This window comes from Micropterus dolomieu, linkage group LG05 (assembly GCF_021292245.1).
Source record: "Micropterus dolomieu isolate WLL.071019.BEF.003 ecotype Adirondacks linkage group LG05, ASM2129224v1, whole genome shotgun sequence".
Classification (NCBI taxonomy): domain Eukaryota; kingdom Metazoa; phylum Chordata; class Actinopteri; order Centrarchiformes; family Centrarchidae; genus Micropterus; species Micropterus dolomieu.
Genome location: NC_060154.1, coordinates 19024097 through 19043657, shown reverse-complemented (window position 1 = coordinate 19043657; position 19561 = coordinate 19024097). Strand labels below are relative to the sequence as shown.

The window sequence follows — 19561 nt, the reverse complement described above, 5'->3', positions numbered from 1 at the left end:
TGCCAGCTGGTGTAAGAGGACGGGGTAACACGTGACTCAAGGTCACCAGTGTGGGTTGTAACATCTGGCTCTGATCCAGTAGTTGGGTTTATACCCTGCAGTTTAATCAGAGTGTTATCCTTTCCAGACAAAAAAAACTGTGCCTAGTATCAAAGAAACCACTGAGAGAGAAGCAATTCTGCAAATGCCAGGACCATTTGAGTGTCTTGCTTTTTCTGGTCCGCTGAACTGGCATTTGGATTGGACACACGCAGGGCAAAAGGTCAGACCTGTCGCCCCAGTAAACACATTTGATGGAGCAAAGACGTACATCTCTATGGGGGGAGATTGACGGGATGACCTAGAAGCGTACGGGAGTGTCGGTAAAAGGATGAAAAAAAACCCCAAAACAAACAAACAAACAAACAAAACCCCACCAGTGATTGCAGAAAGAAAAGATTACACACAGAGCTGGCCTGAAACACCGGCACACAGTATATTGATTACTTTTTTTTTTGGCAGGTGAAACTTCCTTCATGGCGTTTCATAGATCGATGATTTTCATTTTCAAGTGGCAGATTACAGGCAGCCAGAGGTGGGTCAGCTTTACCAGGAAGAAAAAAGAAAGTGGAGATAATAGAGATAATTCATGTGCAGGAGCAGCATAAGAAGGCACGGGCATATGAGTAACTCTGGCAGTCTGGTTACAGAGTCGCAGTGGGTTATGAGATAAGTGGAAATGACCAGAAGATAATTTGGCACTTTGATGTGAGAGGGTGAAATACTGTATATGGCACATACTACTCCCTATTTCTAAGGGAATGGCGGAACCCTCGACTAGAGCACAAAGGCAGGGAAACATTGTGGCCTTCAGCTTCTGTTGATTGCAGAATGCAGAGGTTTGAGCTGAGAAAACAAGAGAAACACACTTTATTAGACTCTGGTAACATTTGAAAAATTAAACTATAAAATTATACTCACGTGAGAGACCGTTTTGACTCTTAAATCGATTACCTTTGCGGTCACTGGGCTTTTTACACACCACAGACAGCTCAAATTTAACAAGAAACAATCTGTTGCTGCCCCCTAGAGGCATGAAGCAGTTACAAAATTAATTCTAAAAGCATATAGTTTGGTGGAAGAGTTCAGGCGAAGACGGCGTCAGGAAATCTCCACCACCCAGGTCACAAGGGTGACTGCAGGGTAAAGATCTCATCATACTCACTCCTCACACAACAGACCAGATATACACCAAACTGAGAGCTACAAGTCACACTAAAATAAGGGATTTATCTATTAGAGCTGAGGAAAAACACACAAGAGCCCAACACTGGAAGCAGTTAGTATGAGTCTCAACTAAGAAAAAGTTATTATTCTGCACTTGGGGGTTCTGTGGAGTTATTCACGCAAGAACATGCAACGTCTTACCTCAGTTTTCTTCCAGGATCACATTCATTCCTTAAAGCATCTGCAAGAAAAGACACAGTGACAAGAACCTTTATTACTTTCTTTAAAATAGCTGTGTTGCCCAATATGTTGGATCTACCAAAGAAAGCACAAGTGCAAGTGAAACAAAACTTCCCTTTTCTGTCTGCAGTACAGCTGCACAGACACAGGAAATATTTCAGACAGAAGGCTTGTGCCTTTTGTGTCAACAGCAATTTTAAAACTGTCTCATATCACCGTGTAAATGCTGTCGACACAATTTGAGGCATCTCACAAATTGGTAATCAAAAGGATTTCTTTAATTATTCACGTTTCAAAGGCACAGAGAAATAGCTGGAGCATTGAGGGACCTATCTAACAAATCTAATGCTGAAGGTATTATAAATGAAAGCAAGCAGCTAAGAGGCAGTCACATCAGGAAAGGTGTAAGAAGCGTGGGGAAACATTCTGCAGCAATAGACATTGGAGGATGAGATGTTTTCAAAATTTCCTCAACTGCATGATTTTAATTGTTTATGTTTTGCTTATTGCACAGTTCTGGGCTCATTAGAGCTACTTTCAGGTAACTGCTATAATGTTACTTGGAATATAACCTGATCTATAATGTGATCAATCAATAACATAAAAACATTATTACTGGATTTAAACTCGGGAACAAATGAAATTACTTACTTTGTTCATTAACTCCTGTGTTACGATCACACTCGACACTTGAACAGTAAATTACTCCCTTTCAGTTTGTCACTAGAGATCACTGCAAAGAAATGGTTTATGTTTACCAAGATGCATTAAATGTCTGTCTGTAAAGATGTATGAATAAACCCAAGGGCTGGAGGTCAGTATGACATGAAAGGATGGGACTTGTCCCCCTTCAGTAAGTAGTAGTAGACCACAGAAAAACAGGCTCATCACAACTGTTGAGGCTTTAATATTTCTATATTTCAACAACCTTACCAGTGATCTGGAGTCTAGTTCTGGCTCAACACCATTCTTGATCTAACAAGCCTAGTCTATCAGCCATGCTGATATATGCTAATTAGCACTAAACACAAAGTAGCCTACAGCTGAGGCTGATGGGAATGCCATTTGTTCTGCAGGTATTTGTTCATAAACTTAAGTGTTTGACAAATGATTTTGTCACATTAATGGTGCTGAATGAAAAGAGGATCAGAAGATCACCAAACTCTGATCTCATTCTGAGGGGGACATGAATGTCTGTGCCAAATGTCATGGTAATCCTTCCAAAAGTTAAGACATTTCGCCCAAATCCACATGCCAATCAGTTGGCGGTAGAAGAGGAAAAGTCAGAGTCGGTAAGATTCATCCCCTGGGCACAATCAATGTCTGAACCAAATTTCATGACATTCAGTAGTTGTTGAAACATTTCAGTCGGCATCACACTGGCGGCCCGGCAAACTGACGCTGGCATCCATAGAGCCACACTGCTAACACTTATTGAGATAATGGTGTGCTTCATGGGAGGCAAACATGTACAAACTTAAGGCACTTGCGTGCAGAGGAGTAATGTGGCGTTTTAAAGATCAGATACTAGCAGAGTCTTAAAGGAGTTGAACCAAACAAGGCTTTAAGTCAAAACCCAACATAACTCTCTCACTTTCTCAGTGTATTGTTTGCTATTTTGTACATGCTTGATCTTTTTCACTACATGTCAAAAAAAAGATTATTTCATGCAAGACTGGCTAAATTAACTAGCAAGTAATAAGGAGATCTCACAAAACACACAGAAATGTCTTACCGTGTCTTCCAAGACTTTACATTTCCTAGAGTGAAGAAGGGAACAGAAGAAAAGGAAAAACAAACAATGTCCATTTAGAAAAGTTGTTTTCCTAAATTCCCCACTTTTATAACATGAAAGCATGGAAAGCATCAGGAAATCCTTTAAAGTCTCCACCACCCCCAGAATCTAGCAGGGTGACTACTGGGTACAGGTCTCATCATGCACTTTCATCACACTGTAGTTCCACTGAATTGTTTAGAAAAAAAACATTAACTGAAAGTGATAAAAGGAAGGACACGAGTCTTACCTCTCAGAGCAAGTCCTGAATTTCACTAAAATGTCATTCACTCACACCATTTCAGTGTCTATAAGAGATCACAGAAGAGGGAGAAACCAATCAGACCCTTTAATAAAAAAAATAAAACTCAAACTCAACCATTTTCTCCACACTTCAATAAAACTCTGTCAATATCTAATAAAGATCTTTATTTCAGATTTTAAATAGATTTACAAACCATAAGAAAAAAGAAAATATAAACAAGAAAAAAAAAAACCATCAAGTGATCGTCAATATCCACATGTGCATATCAAGGTAGAGATTGTAAACAGTCCTTTGAAGCCTAAAAGTGAGACTCCCCGGGGTCAGGATCACTCAGCTGGAAAAGGATGTTTGTTTGTTGGTTGGTAGTTGTTTTTTTGTTTTGTTTTTTTCCTGAGGTTTGCTGTGATTAACTGCTGGGTTTTCCCCCTCATTGATGCTGCCACCAATCAGAGAACTAAGGACGAATGGGGAGGAAAGACGATAAAAAATAACAGTAGTTTGACAAAAATGAAATCCCATTCACCCTAAGACATCAACATGTGGGGGTCAATCATAGGCTGGACTTTAGCAAATTATTGTGTATTGATAACTTCTTTCTGAGCATTCAGGGCTTGATTAAAGGCAAGAATACTTACTGTATGGTGTACAGTTTGGTTCTGCAATATGTTTCTGCTGTTTCATATTTGTGTGTAATAAGTTGGTACATTTATTCATTCTTGAACAATACTGGGTTTTTAAACAATCGGGTCGATATCCATAGTACTTAATACATATGAGATAGAAAACATTGCAGCCCAACGCCACAATTTGGAAATAAAAGATTGCATTTAAACAGTAAAAAAAGCCCCCCCCCCCACCCTAAAAAAAAAAACACAGACAACCCTCAGCCAATTCACAATGCAACAGTTTTAGATAAAATTGAGTAGAGGACCTTTGTCCCTGGACACAATCCCGACCCTTATAGCAGATCTAAAACCACAAACACATAACAGCATGCTAGTGAAGAACCACAGTCTCCTGTACATGCTCAAAGGTCAACCCTATCCCCATGCCTTCCCATTTTCTGCGCTTCATCTCCAGCACATCTTATAAACGATCGGCTAATATTCACACACACGGGAAACATGGTTACAGCAATGATGAGAATTACATCGGAAATACTGCTGGATGGTGGTAAAGTGTCTCGAGTGTGCAACAGAGCACTCCTGTCAGTTAGGAGAGAAGAAACCACTGGGCTTTTGAGGGTGTAGGCTGAAAGCTAAACCCTGTCAGTCATTTTCATTCTCCTAAATCATTCCCACTGCTGCCTTGTCTCCTTTGAGGTACCAGGGTTCATTGATTCAGGTGAGTCAAGATGGCTGCGGCCCAGTCGAGCATTTCGGGGGTGGGGGGGGTGCTAACTGCCTGTACACACTGCCACCACTAGGTGCCGAGCTCTGATGAAGGCTAGTATACAATCTCACTTTCTTCCTCTCTATAGACTTGTGCTACTCTGAGTTAGGATAACAAACCACCGACAAACAAAGACAGATACAACTACACACATCCATCTCTAACCGAGGACACTGTCAGCCCACAGCCCTCACAGGTACATAGCTGGCTTGTAAAACTCATGCTGGGGAGTTTAGGTCAGACTGTTACTGCCACGTTTAAAGCACTGCATATTAAGTAGGTTCAAGCACTGACTGCATAGGTTTTTTAATACAGTACATTGGATTTCATGAGCAGCAGCAGACTCAGCTTGCTGTTCCTTAATGCATCCAGGCCACTAGTAGCACGTGCTTGTGTGATGAAGGCTGCGTGGCAGTCAGTAGAGGATGTCTGTGGGATTTCTGATCTACATTCCATTCTTTAGTTCAACTGTTGGATTTTACCTTTCTCACTCACGCCCTGGACAAATAAGACAGGTGCTGCTATAAATAAATCCAAGGTCGTTCCATCGGGAAGGCGAAACCTTTGCCCACCTGGGACCTTTTGAGCCTGAATATCTCCCTCTGCCACCTTTGTTTGTCTGGCTGGTATGGGGTTTGCTTTGACCCGCTGTGTATACGCTCTGCACCACGAGTCGTCCAGATCTGTGGTTTTAGGGAGTGAGGGAAGGCACAAGGGGCGTGTGAACACCTTTTTAAAATGGAAAGCTTCCCTATTTGGAGCTGCACAAGCCCCAGGGCTCAAAAGGTCAGAGGTGAAGCGCGGCAGGGCTTCAAACAGCCTGCTAACCAGAGGTCATACACATGGCTCAGAGACAGAAGTGATTCAGCCTTTCAAACCACGCATACCGTACGCCAGTTTTCCTGAATAAGCTTCCTTATGCTCTCTGCTTGTTTGACTCTGATCTGACCTGTGACGTTACATTCCACCCTGCTGATGATGCACAGAAAAGGCGTGACCAATCATTAGCCAAGAAACCTGGCCATCAGAGAGGCTTTGCACCACTCAAAGGCGGAGGAGGAAATAGGTCTTGGAGCTAAAACGCCTTTGAGGAACAAAACAGGTTCTCAGTTCTATTACTGTAAGTTGTGCTGCTGTGTGTGCATCATGTGTGTAACCTCTAATCAGACAACAAATTAAAAAAATAAAAGAAACATGTAACAAACAAACAAACCAAACTGTGTAGCTTTCTTTTCTTTGATGCATCAGGTTTGAGTAGGTGGACAGGGGGGTCTGTGCTAAGTGAGGATGATGAAGGATTGGTGGGATTCAGGAAGAAGGGGGACAGGGAATTAAAGTTCAGTCCATGACACAGAGGTGCGGGGGAGGGGTTGGTGAGGCCAGGTGCTGATCGGGGGGGACGGGGGGGCATCACGGGGAAGGCGTGGTCAGGAGTCCTCGGTGCCCGAGTCGTCCTCGTCATAGCAACAGTCCTCGTCATCGTCCTCGTCATCCTCTTCCAGTTCTTCGTCGTCGTAGTAGTCATCGTATAGGAGGTTGGAGCCGTCGTCTGTAGGAGGGACTTGGGTGCGGACACAGTACTCGTCTAACGTGATGGGAACCTTGATGCCATCCCGGTCTGCGTCAGCTTTGGTAGCCAGCACCTGCTTCCTGTGAGGCAGAAAGAGTGAAGGATAGTGGAGAAGGAAGGGGAAAAAAAATATATATACAGTGAGGCGAGGTGCTGGTACTCTGTACCTACTACACTGACAAGCTCCCATTTTAAGTGAAGAGTGCTGCGTGCGCGGTTTTTGGTCTCGGTACCTGATGATCTCGATGTATTCTCTGTCCTTGCCCTTGCTGTCCCTCCACTTGCGATACATCACGGACGCATCCACGTTGGCCGGGGAGAAGGTGTTGGGCTCGTTCAGCAGGGAGATCACGCTGAGCAGGATGGTCCTGAGAGCGAGCGCAGAGAGATTAAAATACAGGAAAGCAATACAGGAGGAGGACAGGGAAACAGACGAAGAGAAGATGGAGGTAAGACGAGACAGCAGACATTGAGAGTGCAGGACAAAGAGGCGTACAGAGATGGAAAGAAAGAAAGGACAAAGAGAGAGAGAGACATGAAGGTTAGATAACCAGCCGGCTAAACGTCCATTTGGCTTAGCTCTTAGCTCCAAGAGCCGATCACTCCAGATACTAATAGACAACAGTGTTTTACATTATTCAGACTTTACTTTGACTGAGGTGAATCAACTAGTTGAACTGACTCTCTAAAACAGTTTTCGAACTTGTGATTTTCCACCAGCTCTCCTCCTCCTTAAGACAAAATGTGTGTTTGTTGTTGCGATCAACAGCCCAGGGGTTACAGAGGGGCCATTACTGAGGAGACAGTTATGTCCAGCTAAAAATTTTTTGTCTATACATCATGCATATAAGAAAAAGCAGAGGAAGGAGAGAGAAAATGGGAAAGCAGCAAAAAGTTGGTAGTCAGTTGAAAGAAGATCTTAAACAGTAAGTGTAGCTTTAAATTATGTCCATGAACAGGAGTCAATAATCTATATTATATTACATTTATTCATTTAGCTGACACTTTTGTCCAAAGCGACTTGTAATTGCTATATATGTTGCACACCTCTGCAGCAACTAGGGGTTAAGTGTCTTGCTCAGGGACACAATTGTGGATGTGTCACAGTGGGAATTGAACCAGGGTCTCCCACACCAAAGGCATGTGTCTTACCAACTGCACCGTCGCCACCCCCTAATAATCACTTAAATATGTAATCATAGCATTGCTACTCCTGGATGCTACATCATCCGAGAAGCATAACAAATGGGCTGAAAAACTTGGGCTAGAAATGTGAGCGAGTGGCAGGTTTGTCTGTTTTTATAATCACATCTGCAACGATCTGGAGGTTCGTTTCTCTTCTTTGACTTCAACGTTGGAATCAAACAGCCACTGTACACATTCACAGCAAAGACACTTAAACAGCTGATGCCATCAGCTACATATAGCACACAATAATAAAACAGTAAGAAAATCCCAAAAAGGAAGGAAACTAGGGGAAGTTTCAAGTCTTTGCAAGTAGTCATACCACAACAAGCTGATTCAGGCAAACCAGGGTTGCCTGGAAAATGGCATCAGTCTAACTCATGCCCTAGTAATGCTCACCTCCATTAATAGGCTATAAGCTGCACGAAGGGGTTAAATGTAGACACTAGGAGAACGGTAGTTATGTGACGTCACGTTAAGGTGCAAAGCTACTGGAAATCAGCATCAATAAAGTTTAATGACTCCAAGCCACAGATTAATTTTAAACAGACAACTTTTCGATACCAATGTGATCTTTGTCAGGTCAAAATGAAGAAACGTGGACAAAAATTGCCACTTGTTAATTTGCCTAAAAGAGTGAGGGCTGGATTCTGTGGGGCTTTTGGCTGATGATTCAAATAATTGCCTTTCAGGAGGCAGCCGTAAGCCACTGACTGGACACATGGTAACCCGGCTTATCATTGTGTGTGTTGCTCTTTCAAAAAAAGAAAGAAAAAAAAAAAAAGAAAAAAAAACAAAGGACGGAAGTGAGAACGTCACATTGCATACCTGACGTTCTGTGTGGGGTTCCACCTTTCTGAAGGCAGCTCCCCGCTCTGTGGGTCATCCACCGGTGGGTGCAGGATCGAGATGCATACATCCCCGTTCTAGGGACACAAAATTGTTCAGACAATATTTCTGTTATTAACATGTAGATTAAAACACTAGGACTGGACACTCTTCTGCACAGGTTTAACATTTAAAAATAACTTCTTAAATAAAGTTTTTCGTTGATTCACACCACAATGATCAAGTGTTTCTGCTAATATTTTTTTTACTTATATAACACTATCTCACTAGTGTGTTAACACAGGCAACGAGGAGCTGTATGCTTTGCCCAAGCATTGATACTGGTCAGTTACCTCGTAAATGTTTGGGTGCCACATTTTGGTGAGGAAGCGGAAAGCAGGTGGAGAGTACGGGTAGTCGACGGGAAACTTGATCCGAGCCTGAGGACGAGAGAAGCAGCAGCATATTAGCAACAAGTCGTGCTTCCCTCCAAACGTTTACCGTTTGGGAGAACCATTTCCACTGATTTGGTCAACAGAGCCTCACTGTCTCAAATGTAGTAGGAAAGTAAAGGGTGCTTCCTTTAGCCGTAGTTAGGCTGCTGCATATAATTTTAGCGCTGTAGCCACACATACTTTTGCTGGTGGACACAACCTCCCAAGGGTAACTGAATCCAGAGTGCAAGTCAGTACAACAATGTAGAAACACCCACCCACCCCTGCTGGAGAAGGCTTAATTGTGAACGTTTCTTTACAAAAGACCTGCGTTTGCAGCACTAGTGTCAACAAGCGGCTGCTGAATGAAGATCTCTACAATCATGCTGATCAGCTTTAATAGTGATTGAAAGAAACCTATAAATAGTAGCTGTAGAGTCATGGCAAACCCTACTGAGGTGGCAGCATGGAGGAGCTAATGACAGTGTAACACAATATGCTATGGAAGGAGGGAGGCTCGCAGTGTGTTCAGCTGCTGAGTGTGTGGTAGGGTTATAAAGACATTGTGGGGGTTTGTCCTCTCCAGCTGTCACTGCGACCCAAGACAATCCATATATATGTCCTCACACTGAAACCACACCCATACCCACACTGTATAAATCCTACTATGTGTGGAGGACCCCTCCTCCCGCCCCATAAGGCGTGCCATGGGAGGGACAGGGTGGGGAACACACAGACTATACTGATTACACACACGAACGTCACTCACAGCATGACACCTTCTCCTGATCCCCCGCCCCCCTGTCACATACGCACACATACTTGCCCACATTTGCTGATTCGACATGGTCAGCTGGTCTCGCCAGTGAACCAACGTGCGGGCGGCGGGGGATCATCTGCATGGGAGCAGGGAGGTGGTGGAGCGGTAGTGGGAGGAGGAAATGGGGGATTTTCAATTGGAATAAAAGGGGGGTGCTCTATTTAATACTTGCGCTGAACTTATCTCTCTTTGTCTGTAATGTAACATTTAAACCGTGCTGTGTGCAGCAGAAATATACTGTATATCAAGTGTGTGTGACATTAATAGCCACCGAAACTGTTGTTGTCTACCATGTCCATGCATTTCATTGTCTTTCAAGTGTGTGTTTGAGTATGTCCTGAGCTACCATAAAAGAGCAACATTTGTTGTATCGGGCAAGTGCTCCTGATTTGCAACAACAGGATAAACCTCCTCTCGCCATGTAAGACCAGACCGGAGAGGAAATGGTGACGCAGCTCATAGAGAATGCCGCTTGCAGGGGGGAAAAAAAAACTAAACAAAATCCCAGGGTCTGACTGACCCTGCCAGAAAGCTGGCGGCCCTTCAGAGTGCAGGGTTCAAGCCAACATTGTACACATTACAGGCTGGCAACAGTGCAACACATAGCAGCCAGCCAGGAGGAGGGGTGGCGGCGGCGGTGGGGAGGGTTTGTGGGGCAGTGAGAGCTTAGTTTGTCTTCCAAAAAATACAGCTTCAAGATCATATCTGTCCACCAGCTGAGAACTAGGCAATTGAAATCTTATCTAGTATATTTGCGTAAAGCGGCCCAAACATGTCAGATATCTGGTATAGTTTGCAATGCAATGTTTTTGTTGACCCCAATAAGATGAGCAGACAGCTACAGCAGCTGCCAATGAGGATGCTTTCACAAACCACTTTAGCTCTCATCAGCGGCCAGTCAGCATTACTTTGAACAAACATTTGATCCAATTCAAAAAGTGGAGGGAAAATGAGAGCTAGAGGGCATTCAGCTGAACGTAAAGGTATGCCATACAGGCAAAGGTTTATATTTGTAAGTCTTGCTGGTTCGATTTTCCAACAAAACCGTATGAGAAAAGCTCTTCTGCATCTTGACTTCTGTAAGTAACACCACCATACTCAAAATCCTCTGGCAAAGAACTGTCTATCCATCCAGTTTCATCATTTCACTTTTTATGATGTCTTGGAAACAACTCTGAAAAGCAAAACCCAACTCTATGGTGATACAGAGAGAAATAGTACAGACTGCTCAGCACTGCTGCTTTCCTTACATAGGATCTTTATGAATGTACATATAATAAAAAATGATCCCATCTCTCACTTTGTAGCCTGGTGCTGGGAGACCTATGTGTCAACGCTTCCCATAAAATAGCTTCATTCATCACAATCCTGCCAGTCTGAATGCAAGCCACAAAGTAAAGCAGGAAGGTGGTAATATGCATTAAAAGGATAAACGCTAGCATTGTAAGAAGGTAAGAGCATGATTTCACAATGCAGCTTACCAGGAGGCTTTAAGACCGAATTCCTCATAACAAAGCCACAAACTGTACAAGCAATGCATAGTTACCATTTGTTGTTCTATGACACTATCAAAACAAAATTGACAAAGTCGGGAGACTAGAGAAGAAGGGAAATGCATGTGTTGCTTGTGGTTTTAGCCGCACCAACTATAGATTTAAAAACCCATGGAGTTTGGTGCAGAGCAATTTCCACCAATAACCTGCTCACCCAGGTGACACCAAACCTTGGATTGATTGATGGAGGGAGGAAGGGGATTGATGAATCGGGTAGAGAAGTGTGACCGAGCTGGCCTAAACACAGGCAGGCTGCTTGGTTGGCTCATTTGCTCTGCAGCACAGAGCAGACAAAAGAGGACAAACAAAAGGGGACGAGAAGAGGAAGAGAGGGGACGATGCAGAGGGGTCTTAGAAAGCCAAAATCATTTGAGTTACCAGGAAATCGTTCTCATGTAAAATAGACATTTGAATAGACCCATCTGTGTTCCTGTTTCGGTATTATAAATAAGTGGTTGACCAATATAGGTTTTTCAATGGCTGATGTCAATATTTAGAGAGCAGTGAGGCCGATACAGTGAGGGGTATACTCCCTTTTGAGAGTCACATTTTTATAAATATTTGAATATCTTTTCATGTGACTACACTGAAGAAAGGACACTTGGCTACAATGTAAAGTAATGAGTGTACAGCTTGTATCAAAGTGTAAATTTGCTATACCCTCAAAATAACATCACACAGCCATTAATGTCTAAACTGCTGGCAACAAAAGTGAGTACACCCTTAAGTGAAAATGTCCAAAATGGGCCCGAAGTGTCAATATTTTCTGTGGCCACTATTATTTTCTAGCACTGCCTTAACCCTCTTGGGCATGGAGTTCACCAGTGCGTCACAGGTTGCCACTGGAGTCCTCTTCCACTCCTCCATGACGACATCACAGAGCTGGTGGATGTTAGAGACCTTGTGCTCCTCCACCTTCTGTTTGAGGATGCCCCACATATGCTCAATAGGGTTTAGGTCTTGAGACATGCTTGGCCAGTCCATCACCTTTATCCTCAGCTTCTTTAGCAAGGCAGTGGTCGTCTTAGAGGTTTGTTGCCAGCGGTTTAGACATTAATGGCTGTGTTATTTTGAGGGGACAGCAGTTACACAAGCTGTTAAACTGTTACACTCACTAGTTGACATTGTAGCAAAGTGACATCACATGAAAAGATAAAATCAAATATTTACAAATATGTAAGGGGTGTACTCACTTTTGGGAAATACTGTATATAATGCTGATATCAATCAAAGCAAAGAAAAGTCATGTATAATTTCATTATTTGATGCTGAGTACAATCTAATATACACGTTATTTTAGCCAGTAACATGTTGTTTAAGATTAAATTAACGAAATAGAAAAATACATTGGGTTATGCTGGAGATTTCAGAACGTGACTGGTGTTTAAGGGGGAGTGGCGTACAGTTTGTCAGAAGTGATGTCATTCAGCTGCATTATTCTTTACAATTTAACACTAGCAAGGGGGAGCACTAACATTGTTCCACTGCAGCCACACTGACCAGGCTGCAGTGCCTGCAGATGTGTCCGGATATTTTTTGTTTATCTGCCTCGTGAATGCAGGTATCGGCCAATGCAGATTATCTCTAAATACCCGATTAATCGCCCGACAAATCAACTGGTCTATCACTATAATATACTCATTTCTCTCACCACTCACTTAGTCTCTACTACTGGGAAGGATTTTTTGTTTGACATAGCAGCAGCTCAAACAAGATCTCTGCCCGTGACAAAGTGCTAAAAAGCAGCAATGTTGAGAAGTTGGTACCATTTACCCGTGTATCACCATAGAGTTGGGTTGTTCTGTTTGGCTTTTCAGAGTTTTTTCCAAGATATCACAAGAAGTTAAATGACTGGACGGATAGATGATTCTTTGCCAAAGGTTTTCAACGTTGATGTCTCAAGACAGGCTTCTTAGGGAGAATCCAAGGCCAGTTTCCACTTTCTATGAGAATCTGTCCTGGACTGGGAGCTAAAAAGCTGCCTTGAAGAGAGAACAAGAATGAGAGGGAACACAGCCACCCTGTGGAAAAATGACAGCGAGGCGAAGTAAACCAGGTCAATGCAAAGACCCTGAACAGAACAAATCATTCTGTTCTCCCTGTGCACCTCTTCTACAGCCCTTACCTTCACACTCAGTGTCGAGAAAAAAGGTCCTTGAGTAGAGCAAATTACTTACACACACACACACACACACACACACACACGATTATCATGTTCATACCCAACAGGCCCCTGCCTCATTAATTGGACTGAACTCAGGAGGAGGGCGTTGAGAAGGAAAAGGATAAAAAGTAATGTTACAAGCTCAGCAACAGCTCGCAACACAGCATGTACAGCTATGTTTCAGCGGTAAGAGTACCACACTGGTGGCCCATACAGAATGAAAAAGAACACATGGCCAGGGCTTCAGGGGATGGTTATAACTGTATACTGGCGCCTCACACTCACCTCTATTAACAGCAGGCTCTCCTTTCAAAAAGGGGCACCACTGCAAGGAAAGGCTCTGTCTGCTCTTGATCTGGCCGTTTCTCTATTCCCTCTTCTTTCCTCTGCCCTGCTCTCATTTCTCTGTGACACAGCCAGAGGGGGAAACATGACTCCGCCGGCTCAGTCGGGCTCGGCCCAGCCAAGCCCTCTGCAACTGGGTTGGGTTGTCTTGCCTGTACCCCCCCCTCTGCCACTGCTGCAAGGCTAACAAGGAGCCAGTACAAATTATGTAGCATGCAGCCGAGGAGGAAGGTCGGGCATAAGGCACGAACACAGAATGAGCTGCTCAACAGAACTGGGTGTTTGTCGACTGATTGTCAGAGGATAAAAAAAGACAGAGAGGCCTGGGCCAAAACCAACAGGCAACACCCCTCTTCTTCATGTTTGCTGTGAAGAGGTCTGTCAGCGTTTAGTAAGCCACTCAAGAAAAAAAACTTGACTGAGATATGAAAGATGTTCTGTTTTACAGTATATTTTGAGCTGCAGAGACCCCATTCACTTCATAATTATAGGCAACAAAAATGACAATTAAAGCTGCCAGGTGCTGACGCAGCACAACGTCAAAACAGATCCCAGGCTCTTCCACAGCAGTGCAGTGCAGCTCTGTCAGCCCACACACAAGTTTCTGTTGTACATCACTGAGACAAACTTCTCTGTGAAACCTCATAGTTGTGGATACAGAGCAGAGTGCCTTTTACTACTGATCTGGTGCACGACACAAAACGAAGCAGGAAGAGGTCAAATTTGCTAAATGTGAACTGACAGCCTCTGGTGGCACAGAAAAAGCCATGTCATAGTTGTCAAATGGAGTTTATGGACATGCACAAGTCTTTATGGCCGGCCGTGTTGTTTTATAAACCCAATAAGCCGATCAACATAGAAGTACAATAAACGCAGTTGATTTTGTGTTGTGTTCCTCCACTTTACAGATGGTAACAGCAACATGATTATAAAAACATTTTTTAAAGTATTGATTCAGAGAAATTGAGAGTTCAACAGTTACCAACATAAGAATTTTCTAATTAGTTCCAGCAAAATAGAAACGTTGAGCCAGTTAGAGGCCCCTTGGAAAGCACAGTAATTGGCTTTCTGCAGAGGGAGTTCATTTTAACGGAAATCAAAATAACAGTTACGGATCAAGTCATAATATGCAGAAAAGTGCTGCGATACACTTCATTTTCAAGTGTTGTTGCGTCTTGATATTTTAATGCAGATGTATTGCAAGTATCGGACAAAACTGCAAGCAGTCAAATTGTGAGATTGCATTTCCTGAGGAGACTGACTGGAGATGGAAATCAAAAACAAGTAGCTCTTCAGCAATATATCATTTTAAGGAGACATCCCAATATCTAAAAAAAAGGAAAACAATCGTAGGGGCAAGGGATTGTGCATCACTTTTCCAAGATGAAATGTTGAATACAGACAAGAAAGTTGTTGTGGAGTGACGCTGATAGGAGGGTGACTATCATTTCATAAATACCTGTAAGAGTCACTTCTTGGTTTTTGTAAGACTTCCTCGACTTAAGAAAATACAAAAGAAAGACAAATCTTAAAGCGAAAGGGAAAGAACTGACGAGAGATCTACTAGAAAATACCCTGAGATAGAAAATGACAAGCACACTTAATGTTTTGGTCATGATTATGTGACACGATCTCCATACAGCTGAAGTCGACAAACTGGACAGTCCAAGTTTTTCATATTTAAGCCTGAGGTTAATATTGTAATATCTGTAAAGTGACTTTGAGTACGAGAAAAGCGCGATACAAATTCAATTTATTATTATTATTACTTGACTACATAAAATACACAGTTTAAACCTCATAGTCAGTCGCTGGAAATTCAAACTGAATGCGTACAACATCATCACGCACAGTGGATCACCATCCAAACACTCCTCAAAGTCTGTACTCTGAGGGCAGGCAACTCATCTGCTCTGCTACTTCATACATGTCCCGGGACCCGGGCCGACTCCGGGGTTGACTGGCCCTCTGCCTGTAATCATCAGACACTCAGAGCCTGGAGGGATTACTCCACATGACAAAGCAGAAGGCATACAGACTAAGGACCTCAAGCTTCGAAATGTCTCAGACCTAATGAATGAATCTCAGCATCTATTGTGAGGCCCAGATATGATTTGTGAATCCAGGACAGATCTCTCATGTTGTTCGAATGACATTTCAATATCTCAGTCCACTGTGTGCCTTCAGTCAAAATGTATTCGTCATGGTGTGACTCTTTGAGAGCAACACCCATGTGAAATAAATACTTGACTCAGTCAGGTTTCACATGAAGTCATTACCTGCTCTGAATTGGATGAATGGGCAGCAGGCAGCATGTCATAACTGCTTGTTCGTTTGGGTAACCTGGTCAGAATAGGGTGTTTTCTTTTCTTTTTTTCATTAGAATATGGTAAACAGGTTGGATGGAAACCCTGCACATAACAATGAGTCACAACAAGGCCGTGGATTTCACAGCCAGGCTGTGCATTCCTGGCCCAACAAAGGAATCCTGTACACAGCACCCACACAAATACACTGTACACCGTCTACGGTAGCCTGGCCTGGGCCCTCCACTTGTGTTCACAGGCTTGAAAAAGACCAGAGGCAAAATCAACACGCTTCTCAAGAACTGGGATCACAGCTGATATGACGGTTTCCAAAATAGAGCGCAGTTAACAATATGCTGGATCATGTGAACACAGTGGGACCCTTTTACTGATATATTACAGTCTAGCTATAATATGGAAACAACTATGGCTATCGCAGGACTTTATGAGCACATGACAAAAAGCCCTTGGAAACAGACCATGTGTTTGAGTATGTTGTTATTTGTGTTTGCTGCTCAAATATTCTTTCAGAGCTCTGACCTATATATTTTCTTGTCTTTTTCTTAGAAAGACAGAACCATTACACCACCTTAATAAAAGCTCATTATTTTTTGCTTGATGTCCAATATAGCAAATATCTAGGGCAAGTTTGAAGCAGCGCTATCAGTAGTTTGTTTGACTTTGCCAGACAAAGTAAGATATCAAAGTGCTTTATAGGATGAATACCCACATTAGTATAGGACTTAAAATGTGGGGTGAGCAACAATCCCCTCTCTGTTTTGCAATATCTGAAGTTGATTTTCACACATGTGCGCACACACTTAGGTTAGACACCAAATCAACAGTAGGCTCTCTGCTATGGCAACAAATGCAATGCTATTTTGTGTTTACAATGTGGGTGTATAGCTCAGTGTGAGACTTAAAAATGAATCTAAAATCAGGTACTGTAGCTCTAACCTTTAGGACAAAAACAGTACAACCAACCAGTCAAGGGGTCACAGCCATGGTGCCATGAAAATAATAGTTGAGCTGACATTCCTGTCACTCCAAAACAGGTCTTACAATCAAGCATTAAATGCGAGGGAAAAACAACTAGAGCGACCCCTCTGTGCCAACAACAGGCATATTCAAAAACAGGATCATCATATCTGTGAAACCAACACTTCTTCACTCTCAAGGGAGGAAGTATGGTAGGAAAAAAACAACAAATGAAATGACTTGCGTGCTACCACAAGCTAAGATTGGGGCTGTCGACATTTCAAAAGCAAGGTTAATTATGCATTGTGGATGGTTGCTTTGAGTTAATCTTGAATTTAGGTTACAAACTAAAGTCCTATTCAACATAGGGCTGTTGATGTGTAATGGTTAAACCTAAACACACAAAAGTAAATGATTGAATTAGTTAGATGACGAGTTTGGCTAACCATACTAACGTTAAACGGTTGAGCCGGTTATGCTACCAACATTTTGTTTCATGTTAACACAAAAGTAACTCCGTCAAACGGGATCATGTGCTGACTGTCACTATAATAAAAAGCGACCCACTTTACCTCAGTGAATCCCTATTTCAAGGGGAAACAAGGCCATATGAAAGAAAGTTTTGATGTTTTGATGATGGTAACACTAAAATGTAATAATCCTGCTTGAGTGGAGTTGGTTTAAAGTTGAACAAAGAAAGGGAGACTTATCACAGTAATGCTAAGGGAGAAACAACGGTCAATTAACGTTAGCTAGTTGACGTTACTGTTACCTGCTGTGGTTGAGGACGGTAATTTTTTTTTTTTGGGGGGGGGGGGGGGGGGGGGGGGGGGGGGTGTTAGCCTTTGGGCTGTCCTCCGTTAGTAAAATAAAATAGATGTAGGCTAAATCTACCAGCTAAAGAACAATAGAAGACTGCTAGCTAACATTAGCTCACTCACCTTAAAATAACCACCCTCGTAGTGTGTATTTGGGGGTCCGAATATCGCTACTTCCCAGTTGTACATGTCCGACTCGTCCACCAAAGTTATTTTGAACCCTTCGACCGGCTCGTCTTGGAGACTTTTCATCTCTAGCATTAGTGCTTTTTGTGAACTGGCTACATGATGTCCATGCTGAGCCATATTCCACAACGACTTGTATAAATATACGTTATCAGCAACCCCACCACAGCTGTGACTGCGAACAAGGATAAAGCTAGCTCGGTTACGTTACAAACAATAAGCTCTCAGTAAAATATCGAAGCCCTTCGCACAGGAACGCGTTAACGTTGGTTTCCGTTGGTGTGGTTCCGAAACAGGATCTAAAAATCGCGACTGGGCTTTATTTGGTCAGAGCTAGTGCTGCTTCCTCTGTTGTTGTGAACAATCCCGGGGAGCCCCAGGTATTAACGACCATCTAAACCAACTGTTACCAAGCCAGACACTACCCGATTTCCGGTTTCAGCTTTCGAAATAGTCCCCTATTTATCTTTTTGAACAAGCGTTTTCTGTATTTAACGCCTCACAACGTCACCGAGCATCTATTTTTTATTTGTGTTCTTTACACCAAAATATTATTGAGATAACGTTATAGCATTCTTTCTATCAATTTTATTACGAATTTTTTATTTTCCGTTGTTTTTTTAAGTTATAAATTAAATGCAACCCCTCAGCCAAAGATAACTAATTCTGCTACAAGTAAAAATGAACCTGTTGTCAAACTACATGTTAAAGCTAAACGTTTTCTCTACTTTCTTTCTTCATTTCGCCTGACCTTTGAAGTACACATCTACAGTTTACGCTTTGAGTGGGGGTTTTATTTTGAAAGTTAAAACGGGAAACGTGTCCCAGTTAGTTAGCTTAACAGTGGTGCTAACGAAACCTAGCCTGTCTCCTGTTTCGGGTGTGTTGCAATCACACGGAAAACGAGGTCAGCTGGGCGACGTTTGCGTTCAAAGAAACTACTTCTACATAAAACAATAAAACCGAAAACGCGGCGTTGTCAGTTGAACTTTACTCAACTCAGCTGTTCGCTGTCAGTCAATTAAGGTCTCGATTACTTCGGCTGTCATGCAAGGCTTTCTGGGAATTGAAGTTCAAAGCAATACATCTTATTTGATCAAACGTTTAAGTGTTAATGGGCCAAATAAAAAATTATGACACCACACACACACTATTATGATACCCATCTTTTGTCTCCTCATACAGACCATAACATATTAAGAGTAAAGTTTGTAAAAGTATAGGGGTTTTGTATAAAGTTAAAGATGTTTTAGACTATTCTTCGTTGCATGTGTTGTACAATTCCCTAATACTCCCATATTTTGGATACTGCACAGAAGTCTGGGGTAATACATACCCTAGTAACAGAAAACCCTCTGTTTTTGTTACAGAAAAAAGCATTAAGGATCATCAACAAGACAGGCTACAGAGAACACACCAATAGTTTATTTGTAAATTCTGGACTTCTAAAATGCAAAGATTTGGTCGATTTGAAGATTTTGATTTTCATGTGGAAAA

General features: G+C 42.5%; 1 protein-coding gene and 1 long non-coding RNA gene across 2 annotated transcripts; both read right to left on the bottom strand.

The window, feature by feature from the left end:
* Positions 1 to 1352: 1352 nt before the first annotated feature.
* Positions 1353 to 3313, bottom strand: LOC123971708. Its single transcript, XR_006825256.1, has 3 exons — positions 3182 to 3313; positions 2098 to 2179; positions 1353 to 1447 (listed from the first exon to the last, which is right to left on the bottom strand). It is a non-coding gene; the product is annotated as an uncharacterized LOC123971708 (long non-coding RNA).
* Positions 3314 to 6095: 2782 nt separating this feature from the next.
* On the bottom strand, positions 6096 to 18987 carry cdc34a (cell division cycle 34 homolog (S. cerevisiae) a). Its single transcript, XM_046050712.1, has 5 exons — positions 18002 to 18987; positions 8814 to 8900; positions 8461 to 8558; positions 6681 to 6815; positions 6096 to 6527 (listed from the first exon to the last, which is right to left on the bottom strand). The coding sequence occupies exons 1-5, from the start codon at positions 18182 to 18184 to the stop codon at positions 6305 to 6307; spliced, it is 726 nt and encodes a 241-aa protein (XP_045906668.1). The 5' UTR covers positions 18185 to 18987; the 3' UTR covers positions 6096 to 6304.
* Between the last annotated feature and the right edge of the window lie 574 nt (positions 18988 to 19561).